This window comes from Crocodylus porosus, unplaced genomic scaffold (assembly GCF_001723895.1).
Source record: "Crocodylus porosus isolate Cpor-Errol unplaced genomic scaffold, CroPor_comp1, whole genome shotgun sequence".
NCBI classification, from domain to species: domain Eukaryota; kingdom Metazoa; phylum Chordata; order Crocodylia; family Crocodylidae; genus Crocodylus; species Crocodylus porosus.
This window is the reverse complement of record NW_017728948.1, coordinates 16,113,795-16,126,853: the sequence shown is the minus strand read 5'-3', so window position 1 is coordinate 16,126,853 and position 13,059 is coordinate 16,113,795. Positions and strand designations below refer to the sequence as shown.

At 42.1% G+C, this 13,059-nt stretch overlaps 1 protein-coding gene across 2 annotated transcripts in view; it reads right to left on the bottom strand.

The window, feature by feature from the left end:
- The window catches only part of SH3BP2 (SH3 domain binding protein 2), a 34,087-nt gene that overhangs the window by 10,197 nt on the left and 10,831 nt on the right, over nucleotides 1–13,059 (bottom strand). The window contains exons 1-3 of one of the 2 annotated variants that reach the window (XM_019553291.1): nucleotides 8,740–9,365; nucleotides 2,790–2,929; nucleotides 1,580–1,682 (exon numbers count right to left, since the gene is read on the bottom strand). In XM_019553291.1, the coding sequence (XP_019408836.1) occupies nucleotides 1,580–1,682; nucleotides 2,790–2,929; nucleotides 8,740–8,936 (440 nt within the window). In that variant the 5' untranslated portion in view covers nucleotides 8,937–9,365. Of the gene's footprint in view, nucleotides 1–1,579; nucleotides 1,683–2,789; nucleotides 2,930–8,739; nucleotides 9,366–13,059 lie in introns of those variants that run through there. The other variant, XM_019553292.1, reaches the window with a different exon arrangement.

The window sequence follows — 13,059 nt, the reverse complement described above, 5'->3', positions numbered from 1 at the left end:
TCCTTCTCCAGGAACGACTCACTTGGTAGAAACCTTTAGGCACAGTGGATTTTGAACCTTGGAGACAGACTGCCAGAAATGCCTGGCTCTCTATGCTGGCACCTAACCAAGCTGAACATTTCTGATGCTCCACAAACAAAGAGCTGCTGCTGAGGGGACTGTGGGATACCGAAAGTCTAGCCATAGATCTTTCTTGAGTCCCCATCTTAATTCTGATCTCTAAGCTATAGCTGGATGAGAGTCTGCATAATCGCCAATTCAAGTGGCAAAAGCAGGATGTCATTGTCTCATTTCATGGCATGAGGAAGTTTATGTAGGAAATACCCAAGATCTGTCAGCACTGGTGTTTGTAATGAGTAATTCAGCAGACAGCACTCTTTCTTCTGAGTCACTACTAAACCCAATGCCCCTTGTACTCTTATACCTGAGGAAACCAAAAGATCCACTGGGGCCTGGGTCCTGTTTCCGGTCATCAGCATTGAAATGACAGTTGTGCACACATTTTCTTAGGTTCTAAATTCTTGTGCAGCACTAGCCACAACTTGACACTAATTCCCCATTAGGGCTTTTGTGGATCACCATAATACAAATGTATAAATCAATAAAAAACCCCAGCAGATGCAATAAATAAGGGTATTAAATCACTTCCAAATTTCAAGTTAGGTAACTTAATTCTGCTTACATAAATTCTGTCTCTCAAGAGAGCAGGGATGAGTTTTTCTACTTCTGCCCTTCAAGTCATCTGCAAATGCTATGCTCTGTTAAGCTGTCACATTACCTTGGGCAAAACCATCTCCCATAGATAAATCTATTAGAAAAGGAGTGCATTTCAGATTCTCTATCTATGAGATCTTTCGCTGGTAGCTACTAGAGCACTATTTGTCTAAATCAACCAACTTATCTAGAAGTTGTAAACATGTGTTATGCAATGCATTTAGCAATTAAAATCCAACAGTACTGGATAACTTGAAAAAAAAACAAAAACAAAAAAAAACTAGCGCCAATAAAAGATTTATTGTCACCAATTTAAAAAGCAAACATTTAAACTGTTTTGTTTAGTGCCTTCTTGAAAGTAAAAAAACCCACAAGATCCAGCACTATTGCTACAAACATTTATGGAGACTATGCATTTATAAAAGCATGTGACAAAATCATTTATTCATATAATATACTGTTAACAATTTCCAGCTTTCAATAAACACTTGGATGCCTATCTTGGTGGGATCATTTGATCCTCGCTAACTTCCCACCCATTGGGCAGGGGGCTGGACCCAATGATCTTGTGAGGTTCCTTCCACCCCTCATATCTATTAAATCTATGAAAGACAACCCCAAAATTCCTTTGTAAACTGCTTTATCACCTTCAGAGTCCTATCCAAGGTAAGAGAAGCGACTAGATAGCAGGATCTTTAGTGAAATGCAACTGACTGTTTAATATCTCTGAGGTAAGGCATAACTGAGAAACTCTGAACATCCATATTTAGTTTTCTCCAAGTTAAAGTTGACTTAGATTGAAGTAAAAACTTTGGTTCCACTGCTAAATGAAAGGAATCTGTGTCAAGCAAACATTGCTACTCACCTGTTGTACCCATTTAGAGAGAAAGCACCCTGTGGAGATGCAGATGTGCTGCTCTTAAAGTAGTAAATACATCCCTCATGGATAATCACAAACCTCAGTGGCCCTTAAAAGGAAAGAGAGGAAAAGTCAATTGGTTATTAAGTACTTTAATGACAAATCTGGTCAGAACCTCTTAACTCAGGCTGTTAAAACTGACTTCAAGTAGTCGAGTGATAGCTGACTAACAAGCCATATGGCATCACAGTCATTTTGTGTCTACGGTTCAGTAGGGTGTCAGGCCTCTTAAATGAAGACAGCGTTCTTCTGAGAAAAGCAAGAGGCAATATAGAGGATGCAAGACTTTGCTAGTGAGAAAAGCACCAGTAGGAGACTGCAATACAAAAACACATCTGAAGTAGAAAGCGATGTCAACACCAGCTTTTCCTTGGAAAAAAATCCACCCTCTAGACACTGCCTAAATTACAAGATGTTGGCACCAACTCCAAAAATTAAAATACACTTCCTGCTTTAACTGAAGCATTTTCAGAACTGACAATAAAACTCATCCATTTAATAGTTTAAAGAACAAATTTGAGCATTCATCCCCTCCTTGTCTGAAAGAATGTCATTCTTTCTGTTGCAATCAAATTATGTTTCTATGGGAAACATGAAGTGAAAAGAATGTAAATAAAAGTCACAGCCATTACTTTCTTTATTTAAAGCTTTGCTCCAAAAGCAATTCCTGTTATTAACCATACCCTATTCTTTAGGATGAGAATGTCCATGTTACAGACAGTGGTAAGAGGCCTGGGTTGGGGAAAGGTATAGTTTCAGTATAGAACAACAGATTTGATACATTCCAATCTAAACAGGTAGATAGTTATGGCTCCCTTCTGAAAAGAAAGGCGGAAAAGGTTGACATAAATGGGGAGAGATCATAGATACATTTTTTTCAATGTTCTTTTCGGAAGTTTTGACAAAAGAACCGAATTAGTGGAAAGAAAAAAGTGTGCCTACTGCTCCCACCATGTGGTTTAATCTTTTGAAGCAACCCCTCCCACACAAATTGATGTATTTAAATATTATTTCAGTAAAATGAAGTCCACTACAGACAATCCAAAGGAAAAAAGGGTGTTATTATATACTCATTTAACTAAATGCCTAATATATATCACAGCCCACAAGCACAACCAACGAGTTTTAGCCCCATTAATATCCACTCCAAACTTACATTTCATAATTGGCAGCTGCGTGCCTCCTTTCTTGTGTAGGTATCCAGACTTGGAAACCCCTCCAGGCATTGTCAGTAGGTTCTGGGCTCCAATCGCCTTCATTGGGACTGGCCAATACTGTTCTTCTGAGGCCATTATTCTGCAGTTTAGAAAGAAAAGAAATAGTTTGTTCTGTGTAGCTTGCTTTAAGGAAGCAGTCTGGAAAACATGTTTAAGGAAATAACTAATATGATCTACCAGCCACAAATAAGTACCCATCTCACAGATTCCAGGAAGCTTGCAGTGCATTAAAACAAATAATGCAAAAAGTCCCAGTTTATTTTTCTCTGTGTCATGTAAGTGACAGCGAGTTGCCAGAAATTAAAGTAACTAACTTTATATTATGGCAACAGGCATCATAAAAGCATGTACATAACCCTTCCCCGACCATATATTTTTATAAAATTTACCACCAAATCAACTACATAAAATGACAACAGCATGCCACCTTAACGGTATGATTCTTTGCACCAAAGAAGGGTTAAAATCCGCCCCCATAGAGAAAAATGACATTGTGACTGAAGTATGTCTCCCTCCTTTCCCACTTATCACAGTCAGTTGTGCTGTTATAAACAGGAATGTGCTTATGTAGCACTGTTTTCAGCGGCAAGCACCATGGTAAGGATATGCTCAAACGTGGGTTCATTCCCTTTTGATACTTACACGTTGATGATTGATGCCAAGCAGCACCAGGTACCTTAGCAATTATAGCTATTTCTACTCTCTCATTTAATGCATTTTACAAGCTACACTGAATATTAGGATTTAAAGGACTAATTTTATCAGTCTGGTATGTCACAAAGAGACCCTTCTTTCTTCAAATACCAATAAGAGGCATTAAAGGCAAGGTTAAAGCCCGTAATTATGCTGTTCAAAGAAAATTCCTCCATGAACTGAACAAAAACTCTGACAGTCACATACAATGCTCTATTATGCTCAGGTCACTACTGAGGACCTCTGCTGGCAAGAGCAGGACTAACCATTCCTCCATACTGAAGCCTAGAGACAGGAACAACATTGCTCTAGAACAGGAGTGGGCAATTATTTGGGCCCAAGGGACACGTAGGGAGTTTAGATGAGCTGGTGAGCCGAGCCAACACTCCCTTCCTCACTGTGCAACAACTCACCAAGACACTGTATGGGGCTCTGAGTGGGCGAGGAGCAGTGTTTGGGAGTGAGCCAGGCATGATCAACTCCCAGCATGCCCTGCCCGGTGGGGAAGCAAAGAGGGCGAGTGCATGCGTGTCAGGGGAAGAGAGGCTGCCTGGGAGCCAGCCGGGGGTGAGGGGAGGAAGTGAGAGAGGAGGCAGAGGGTGCATGCAGCAGAGCTTGCCTGCTCAGCAGCTGTCCCTGCAGCACCCCACATGGGGCTGAGCCCCGCGGGGGGGAACAGGGGCCATGCTCCTGCCCACACCTGCTGGTGCCGACCACTGTGCAGCTTCTGGTGGGGCTGTTCCCAGTGCAGCTGCAGGTAGCCAAGCTCGCGCGGTCACTGGGAGGCAGTGGAAGCCGAGCAGCACCCAGCCGGCTGCAGCCACATCAGGAACAGCTCCACCAGGAGCTCGGTGAGCTGCCTGGGGTTGTCCTGCTCTCCTTGCCTCCAGCTTCAGCTGATGCTCCTGTCCCTGCTGTGCCGTGCTGTTCCAGGTGGGAAGCTTCAGCTGGGTGGCCCTTGACCAGTGCAAGGAGTTTTGGCTCCAGATCCCAGCTGCCCCCCCTGCTCTGCCTGGCCACAGGTGGCCACTCATTGCACTGCCTGGGTGAAGCAGGGGGGATCTGGAGCCAGAGCTCCACATGCTGGGCAGGAGCTGCCCGGCTGAAGCTTCCCGCCTGCCCGCAGCAGTGCAGCACAGCAGTGATGGGGCAGGAGGCCAGGGGAGCAGAGCAGCTTCTGGTGGGGCTGTTCCTAGCGTGGCTGCAGTCAGTTGGAGTTGCTCTGTTCCCCTTGCCTTCAGCAGCAGCTCCTCCTCCTGCTCCTGGACCAGTGCTCCAGGCAGGTTGGGGGCAGCAATGCTTCAGCTGGGTGGCTCCCACTGGAGGTGAGAGTAGCGGAGCAGCATCCAGCTGGCTACAGTCATACTCGCAATAGTCCCACCAGAAGCTGTGCGCTGGCTGGATCCAGAACACTACAGGGGCAGCTGTGGGCCAGATCCAGGCTGTGGGCTGTATTTTGCTGACCCCTGCTCTAGAAGAAGAGAAAAGGAACCAAAATGTATATTCTCACATTTGCCACCCTCTTCCCCGCCAAAAAATACCAGTATAGATAGTTTATAAATACTGGAGTCCAAGAACCTGCTACACACAAGGCACCCATGTCATTTCCCTAAGACATTAGATTCCTTCAGCCTATGGTGACTCAAAACTTCCCTTATGAAAAGAGCAAGTAGCAGAGTTTTTCTCAATGACTCATTGCTGTAGTATAGTATATATTCACAGGAGATACAATAGGAAAACACAGAATAAGTTCCTTTCCATACTGGTTTCCTGATCAAACCAAGCCATTAAATGTGCTTTCCATGCCTGTTACATAAAATCCTAATTGATAAGTTAGTGAAATTTTACTCTTTCATGACTGTTTTAATTTCTTTCTGATGAGAATTCTGCATTCATGCATATTTTAGTTGTCTAGTGTTACTTGTCCATGGAGGCTAGATAAATCAAGCAAAATTTTAGGCCTTTTTTTTTTTTGTTTTTGGTTAGGAAGGGAAGATAAAATAGGGGAAGTGGGTACAATACTTTTAACACTCAAACCAAATACAACAAAAAAGGTTAACCTATTCTGACTCTGTAACCTGCGCTAAGTTCCACCAGTACAGAGGGGGTTTCTCTGGTGTTTCCCATTCACTGAAATAGTTCTTTGGCACATAAATGTATCATCTCCTGCTCCAGCTATAAAACCCTCTCTTCTCACCCAACTGATCTGGATGGCTCACGAGCAAATTTGGCCACCTCACTCATACAGGAGGCTCTAATAAAACCAGTGTATAACCAGAACACAGATACAAACTTTAAATTTTACCAAGTTACTTAGTTTTGATTTGCAAGAATAACTTAAGTTACATGGCTTTGCTTTCCATACTGCAGAAGCTAAAAGATGGATCTGCAGGAAATAGCATACACTATTCAATTGGCAGCAGACATCTGTGATAACACTGCAAATATTTCGACATTCTGGGAGTTAGTTCCTTTAAAATTAATGATGGTAAAAGGAATTAGTGGACAGAACTTTTCTTTTAAAAACCCCCCAAAACCCCACACATTTCCTTATTCACAATCAAACAGATTAAATGTCTTGACATCTGCTTAGGTTAGAAAAGGCTACAATCTGAGTTATACAAGAGTAATTCAAGAGTAAACCCACAGGACTTCAGTGAAGTCTCATGAGTACAACTGATCAGACTTCACATACATTTCCAGGTCGGCTGCCTGAGAATTTTTTTTTCCTATTACTATTCCTAATACAGCAGATCCAACATGAAGACAGCACATTAGATCCTCACTTTTCATGGATACTATCAAAAAAAAGTTCTGAAAGCAGGGTCTTTATTATTGCCAACACCACAGATGAGAACAGCAGCTTGACTTCCAAATACCAGCTAAATCAGCAGTGCAAGCAGTAGGCAGTCTCTGTAAAAACTGAAAGTGTAAGTGCACTTGTTTTAAGATCACTGAAAACAGACAGGTCTCCTCCACCTTGTGGATTTTATATATTGTCCCACTTCCAAGAAATGCTTGAGTCTACACACCAAGGCAAAAAACCGTGACCAGGTTCTGATCTTACTCTCCCTCCAATAAAGCCAACACAACTATTCAACCAAACCAGTTCAAATCTGTAACACAACAGAAGTTCAGTGCACATGCAGTGCTTTCAAAATGGCTGAAATTAGTTTAAGATAAACTTGGGTGGATTTAAGAAGATTTAACTGATTTAGGTTAAATCAGTTGACTGACCTCTGTCTCAGATTCCCTCCAGATTCAAGTTAACTCACAGCCCGCAGCATCTAAGGATGCTTTGCAGCTCTGCAAACCCCGCTTGCAGGCTAGTCTTGGTCCATGCTGTTCGCTCCAGCTGATCAGGGAGGCATGCTCTAGTGCCCCTCGGCTTCTGGGCTGGGCCACTGCAGGCACATAGCTGCATTTCCAGAATCAAAAGTGAATGTCTGTTCACTTGCTTATCAATTCAATTTACGCATTTTATACTAATCTGTGAAGATTGAATCAATTTAGCCTCAGAGACTTTTTGACTGTCTGTACTTTCGCCTGAACCAGGACTAGAACATGACCACTTGCAGAGGCTACTTTACTATAAGATACAGAAAGAATTTCCTTCAGCTCACCCTACCAATTTCTCACAGAAACAACAAGCTTCTCCCCCCCAGCCTTGAAATAAAACGATATATTTATAACTTAAATCTAGTTGTTCTCACCAAGGACAAAAAACCATCCACAACAGAAAGTGGCAACTAAAGATATTCATCCTGACAGTACAGGACGAGAGCTTCCAAACACACCTGAGACCTTGTTCCTTGCTCCCTTCTTCCAATGAAGTCCCTGTGACAATGCCATGTAAAATAAGAAGATTATGCTGAGCCTTGGTAGTATAGTGGGGAGAAAGATAAGAACAGCATTTACAGGATTTTATTCAACATTCAGAAGTTCACTTTAAAAGAGCATAGTATGACCTCCAGGGCCTAAGCCAACTCTATCTATGGCAAAGGGCACAACACATTTGGAAAGCTCCTTTATTTGAAAGGCTAGAAATCAGAAAGTGAGTTTGCAACATTCTTCAAGAAATTAACCAAGCATTGGTGCATTGGGTAGGCCCAGTCTATAGTACTCATCATTTGATCATGACTATAATCATAATGAGTTACTGGGGACAACAGTATTGCAACAGTGTGTCTGCATCAAAAGCTTGTCAAAACCATAACAGCAAACAGCTGAAGAAGGATAAATGCCATTGACATCATGTTGGCCTCTTGGTTACTGACTAGGGTGAGATTTCTTCAATCCTGTTATAATGGCCTTTAGTTACTGAACAAATATGCACAGGGTTGTAAATTTCTGCAGCTGGTATGGCACTCAAATCAATGACCTAAATCCTATCTAGAAAACAAAACCCATTTTTATCCCTTCCTCTGTTATTCTCTAAAATTCAAAGTATAGGCACACAGCAGCTGAATTCAATCAAGGGCAGGCAGATTTACACAGTGGGGAAAAAAATCCAAAATACAACACTGCCCTTGAATAAAATTTGGAACATATTGCAGAAAAACAAAATGATCACTTCTGGCCTTAAAACTCTATTATGTTGCAAAGATATTTGCTCTAAATTAAAAACATATGTAAACTGATTAGCAGCTTAATGCCTTGCAGAATGAAGTCTTAAGTGCCCCGATTTCCTGCTGAAATCTGCTGGAAGAGAGGGCACTTGGCACCACGTATGGGCTGTTTAATATCTCTCAGAATTTAGGCATAACACAAGTTTCTCTTATCACTCAGTCTTCAGCAACCAAATGATTTATTGTGATAGCTTATCCCTGGAGGAAAAAAAATGTTATCCATAACAGAGTATTACCCACTGCTCTCTCTGAAAGACCACTTATGGAGATGAGAAAGTATTATGGGAAAGGAGACCTGCAACTGGAAAACAAGTACAAACAAACTTGCCAAGAACACGATTCTTGCTTTTTCTTTCACGGAGTGTCACAATGCCTGCTGACCCTCCCCTGTGCCTCACACACTTCTTATTTTTTAAACAAAGTCTATTGGATCCAATTTTTTCTTAATCCAAATAAGAAACTCAAAGACAAAGGAGGATTCTTTACAGGACATAGCATCCAGTTAATCTACTCCTTCTGTAGTTAGGAGGAAAAGAAGAGCCAAAACACGCCATGAGTATACACTAACCTGATGACAAGGTCTGGCCGACACATATTTTTTCTCCTGAATGTTGCACCAAATGAATGTTTCCTTTGTACCAAATGTGCCATTAGCAACTTAGGGTTTCTCTTAGGTAAAAAATAATCATCCTTCTGCTTCTTGCCTGCATGTGCATCTAAAGGTTCAGTATCTGCGGTGGCTGCTGCTGTAGCTTGAGGTCTCATACACAGAAAAGAAAAAGAAACCCTGCTTTAACTGCTTTTGCTTCCACACCATGCAGTGTGGTCAAATGAGACATCTCAGCAATGACTTGCTTCCGTTTTTGCTTCCTGTTTCCTCTGGGGTCAGTGGGCAGTGTTATCTTTGTCACAGATTTCCTAATTTCCCATAGAAGGTAGCAAACCGAAAGTTAAGTCACAACCTGTGTTAGCAGCCCAAATAGGAGAGACTATTTCATTACAATGGCTGTTTTGATTCTTTTAATCATCCACTTTTCCCATGGAAAAAAAAATGGGATTATGTTTTGTATTTGGTATGCTTGAGCACTAACTCTACTTGAGGACCTGCTTGGGGCTTATGCTTCAGATGCTGCTAGTTTAACTGCTTCAGTAGAAATGGCTACACACATTTATTGTTTTTATAGAAGGGCAGCCTTGAGTTGCTTTTATCTCAGGGGAAGAGTTTAAAAACAGAATCTTAGAAAAAACAGGGCTGAGGGGGCTGCAAGAGGTCACCTAGTCCAACCCTCGGATCACAGAAGCACCACCCATACTTAACTTCCCACCCCCCCAGACAGCTGTTTAACCAAAACTCAGAAACTTCCTGAAAACAAACAGCCATCATTGAAAACCCCTTGCAGTCAAGGATGATTGTTTTCCATGACTGTCTCATCTGTGGATCTGAAGATGGCTGACAAGGTCAATCTGGGAGCACCAGACTCTGTTGCAGGCTCAGGAACACGTTTCTGTGCGAGATGGGCAACTCTGGGTTCTTGATTTGGTCTACGACATGCTGTTTCTGCCACTCCTGCTGTCATGAGGTTTCAAAGTACTGAGATCATTGCAGCAGACTCTTCCCTCCACTTGGGGCAGGCCTGGGCGACAGTTTTCCACGAGTTGATGTTACATTTTTTTTTTCAAGTTGGCTTTGAGAACATCCTTGAAGTGCTTTCTCTGCCCTCCTCTTGGGGGCCTTGACTGAGTTGGGAGAATAAAATTTGCTTTGGGAATCTGGAGTCACTCATCCAGATGATATGGTTGACTTGGCAAAGCTGATGTTGGATGATCATTGCCTTGAAGCTTGGGGTGTTTGCTTGCAAGAGGATGCTAATGTTGGCATGTCTGTATTCCTACTCAGGTTGAGCAATCTTCTGCAGAAAGCATTGATGGTACTTCCCCAGTTGCTTGAGATATCTCCTATACACTGTCCGTGTCTCGGCTCTGTACAGTAAGGTGGGAATTGCAACTGCTTGATAAACCATGAGCTTGGTTTTGGATCTGATGTCACAATCTTTGAAAACCTGGCATCCAAAGGCTGCACTTGCAGATTTGAGGTGATGCTCTATTTCTTTATCCATGTCAGCCTTCTGCGACAGATGGCTTCTGAAGTATGGGAATGTTCAACGGTCTCCAGAGTCTCACTGTGAATTTGAATGATTAGAGCTGGGGACTACTCATTAATAGTTTGTTGATGGAGGACTATAGTCTTCTGAATGTTAAGCATCAGTCCTATTTTCTTGTAAGCCTCAGTAAAGATGTCAACGATTGCCTGAAGGTCTGCTTCTGAGTAAATACACATGACAGCATCATTAGCATACCGGAGCATGATTACCGAGGTCGGGGTGGTTTTGGTTTTGGCTCAGAGTCAGCTGAGATTAAACAGTTTACTATCTATTTGGTGGTTTAGGTCCACTCTGACTGGAAGTTTGCTGGTGGTCAGATGTAGCATCACGGTGAGGCATATCAAAAAGAGTGTTGGAGCAATGACGCAGCTTTTCTTAACTCCTGTCTTAACCTCAAAGGGATCTGCGATAGATCCATTACTGAGAACTACAGCTTGCATACTGTTACGGAGCAGGCAAAGAATGGTAATGAATTCTGACGGGCACCTGTACTTCAGAAGGATTCTTCACAGTGCTTCTCGGTTGACAGTCAAAGGCTTTGGTGAGGTCAAAGAAGGCCATGTAGAGAAGGGGCTGCAAGAGGCCATCTAGTCTAACCCTCAACTAGCAGAAGCACCATCCCTACTTAAGCCCCGCAGCCCCCCACAGATAACTGGTTAACCAAAACTCAACAAATTTCTGAAAATAAATAGCCAGCCAGTGCACCCTGCATTTGTGCAGGATGCTGGACTAGATAACCTCATCTCCCTTCTAACCCCTGTGATTCTAATCACTTAAACTGATTCTGAAACCTCTGGGGCTGGACTCAATGATCCTCCGGGGTCCCTTCCAGCCCAAATGTCTATGAAATCTTATCACCTACAGTAAGAAAATTTTGCTCAACCCTATACAAAACTGAAAACTTCTCCCAGGAATGGGCAATGTAAAGTCAAAATTCAGTATGCTAAGGACTACTAAATGAGAATGATAAATATCATTTTTCCATTACCATGATGTACCTTCATCCAGGGCCCCTAAATTAGAAAAGATACAAAATAACTCACACCCCCTGATGTTGATGGGAATTAACCAGACAGTATTAGGGAATGCCACAAGATGGAAAAAAGCAAGGTTTACTTGGTGATATCTTTTATGGATGAACTTTGTAGTTGGGAAGAGATGTGGACAAGCTTTTCCTGGCCCATCACAGTCACAACACCATTCTGATCTTACTATAGGATAAAGAGAACAGTTAAGACACAACTTGAGAGAAATATTTAGTACATTTCACATTAGTAGAGAAAATGGAATTTTACACGGATGGAAAAACCACGTACAGTTTTCTTCACTTATTCTGTTGGATCAGGTACAAATAGATCACAAAACAGGAGCGAAGAACCTTCATGCACAACCATGACAGACAAGGGAGAAGCGCGCAAAAAGGTCAGGCATAAGGATTTAAAAGACTATAAGCAGCTCTTTGGCAACAAAAGAGGCTATGGTCATATTACTGCACTGAACATATCTCACTCCACCTAGACTCAACAGAATATCCAAGTCATATTCTGAACTATGCTGGAAGGCACAAAAAGGTACCTTCATATATGTGGTACAACTGTTCTGGCATTCAGGGTTTCTGGCTATCTTAAGAAAACCCCGCCCCCCACAAAAAACAAACTATACAATAGCTGCCTTGTGGCTCAATTCACCAACATTTTCCTTCCTGGCATATACCCTAAGCTTCCAACCAAAGAGATCTCTATGCATCCACCTCACGTCAGCAGCTGTCATTGCGGATAGTCAGAACACGGAAATGGGAACCCAACCAAACACGGGAAAATGGACAGAGAGAACATATTTATGGTACGTGTTTATCATGGTAAAGTTATCTGCTTCAGAAAAAAAAAAAGATACAAGTATGTGGATTTTTATGCTATCCATCTGCCAAGCAACAATTATCTAATACAAGTGGACCATAAAAGAAAAGCAACATGGAAATATGTCTACTCAGAAATGAAGAGACAACATGGAACTTAGTTCTGTTCTCCTTCTGAGCAAAACGGTAACTTTGAGGAAGGTCACCAAAACTTTTGTGATCATGGCTTGGACTGCAAGATGGGCTTTCATGTATTTCATTGTATTACTCTACATGTTTCTGATATGATTATATACTGTATTAACAAAAAAAAAAACTAACACACAAATCGAAAGATCACTGGGGAGGAGGTGGGGGAAGCAGAGATTGTGCTAGGTAGAAACACATTTCTCAACTTCTCCTTGCCAGGAAGAAGTGGTGAGTGACAGCGAGCCCTGCACACCTGTTCACAACAGAGGCTGACAAAATGTAAGGTGCAGTAAGAGATGGATTAAATGCTTCAGCACTTCTCTGTTAAAAACATTAACAAGCCATCACACTGGGTGATAAGTAAGCAGTCCCATTCCTCAGGTTCCTGATCTGCGAAATGGAAGCCATTATTTCAAAGCTGCAGCTGAAGTAAGTTGTACAGTTCCCCACAGGATTCACAAATTAAGTTACTTGCTCTAAGCACTATACCTAGTAGGCCTGTGCGAAGCAGCAAGCATTTGCTTCAGATTCAGCCCATTCGGAGGGATAGTGATTCAATTTGGTGATTCGAATAACTGTCCTGATTCAATTCAGCCAATTTGGATTTGGAGATCTGGCCACACACTATAATGGGGAATCACTAAAATACCTAAAATACCTATAACTTTGTCCTTTTTTTTTT